General features: G+C 50.5%; 1 protein-coding gene across 1 annotated transcript; it reads right to left on the bottom strand.

Annotated features, from left to right (window-relative positions):
- Positions 1–282: 282 nt before the first annotated feature.
- Positions 283–587, bottom strand: DACRYDRAFT_110048 (uncharacterized protein; the record flags this gene model as incomplete). Its single annotated transcript, XM_040768988.1, has 2 exons — positions 283–466; positions 547–587. The coding sequence occupies 2 exons, from the start codon at positions 585–587 to the stop codon at positions 283–285; spliced, it is 225 nt and encodes a 74-aa protein (XP_040626227.1).
- Positions 588–1,312: the final 725 nt, after the last annotated feature.

Below are 1,312 nucleotides of genomic sequence, written 5' to 3'. Positions count from 1 at the left end.
TGGCATGTGCTGGAACCTGCTGGAAGGATTGGATGGTCAGGTGACCTGCTGTGCATGGCTGTGCATGACCTCATATGACCTCATCCTTGGTCATATGACCTGACCACCTGACTAGGCTGAGTAAGCAAGATGTTCTAGCAGGTTCCACCACAGAGGTATAAATATAAGGCCTACTCTGCCTGGGACTGTCTCTTCAGACTTGGTCTCTTAGGATCATCCACAGGTACCTATACTGTAGATAGGTCTTAGTCATCAGGTCTACTCCACTTCCTTGTTGCCTGCTTAGACTCTTGGCACTCTTAGGTGAGCAGACTTAGTCAGCCTGTGTTGCCCTAACAGGTTCCAGGAGTATGCCGGAGGCAGACAGACAAGTCCATTAGGCTCAGCAGGGAACATGGGGGTCCGTCCCATGAAGCCATTCCCTCTTGAGCTCTGCAGAGTGCCACCAACCATGACAATATGGCTGCTGGGTGCAATGTCAGGACCAAGGAGAGGTCCCCTGAATGGATGCATCCCAAAAATCGCAGGAGGATTGATTGGGCATACTTCTCCAGCTCCAGACAGTTGTTCCTGTGGTCCACTCCCATGAGAAGTTGTACAAATCCTTGGAGGCAGGGCGGATACCTCAAATCCAGTACCTGATATAGATTAGACAGCAGTCCAGAGGTAGTGTTTGTGGAGACTGTCATGGGTAGTCCAGTAGCCGGGTACAGAGAACATCTGGAAGGGGTTAAAGGGGGAGCCTGGCTGGAATCTGCACAGCTAGAGGTAGTGCCAGATCCCGTCCTTTGCCATCCGGTCAAAGTGCAGGGCTGAGGACTGCTGCTCATCCTTGTCTGGAAGTGAGGAGGTGTTAAGGTTTGAGTCGAGAGTCACAGAGAGAGGAGATAACCTGAATAGGAGGAGATGACAATGATCTCCAGACCAGATGTGGGATACTTGACATCAGGAAGGAAGATTCACAGGTGCCAGCATGCACTTTTTGCCCCTTTTGTCACCAGAGGCAATGCTGACACTTGAGTCATGCACATGTTGAACACATGTCCCAGATGGTTGGTTATCCTCCTGGGTCCTACTTGTCTATTGAGTTCCAGATGAGGCATACAATCCTGTGTGGACAACAGTGGTAAGCACATGTCAGGGCACCAGCTCATTGCTTGATCAAGAGACATGACTAAGCCTTTATGACATGGAAGTAGCTGGTATACCTTGGCATGTGCTGGAACCTGCTGGAAGGATTGGATGGTCAAGTGACCTGCTGTGCATGGCTGTGCATGACCTCATATGACCTCATCCTTGGTCATATGACCTG

This window comes from Dacryopinax primogenitus, assembly GCF_000292625.1.
Source record: "Dacryopinax primogenitus strain DJM-731 SS1 chromosome Unknown DACRYscaffold_16, whole genome shotgun sequence".
Taxonomy (NCBI): Eukaryota; Fungi; Basidiomycota; class Dacrymycetes; order Dacrymycetales; family Dacrymycetaceae; genus Dacryopinax; species Dacryopinax primogenitus.
Note: the sequence above shows the minus strand (reverse complement) of the source record. Positions and strands in the feature narration are given on the sequence as shown.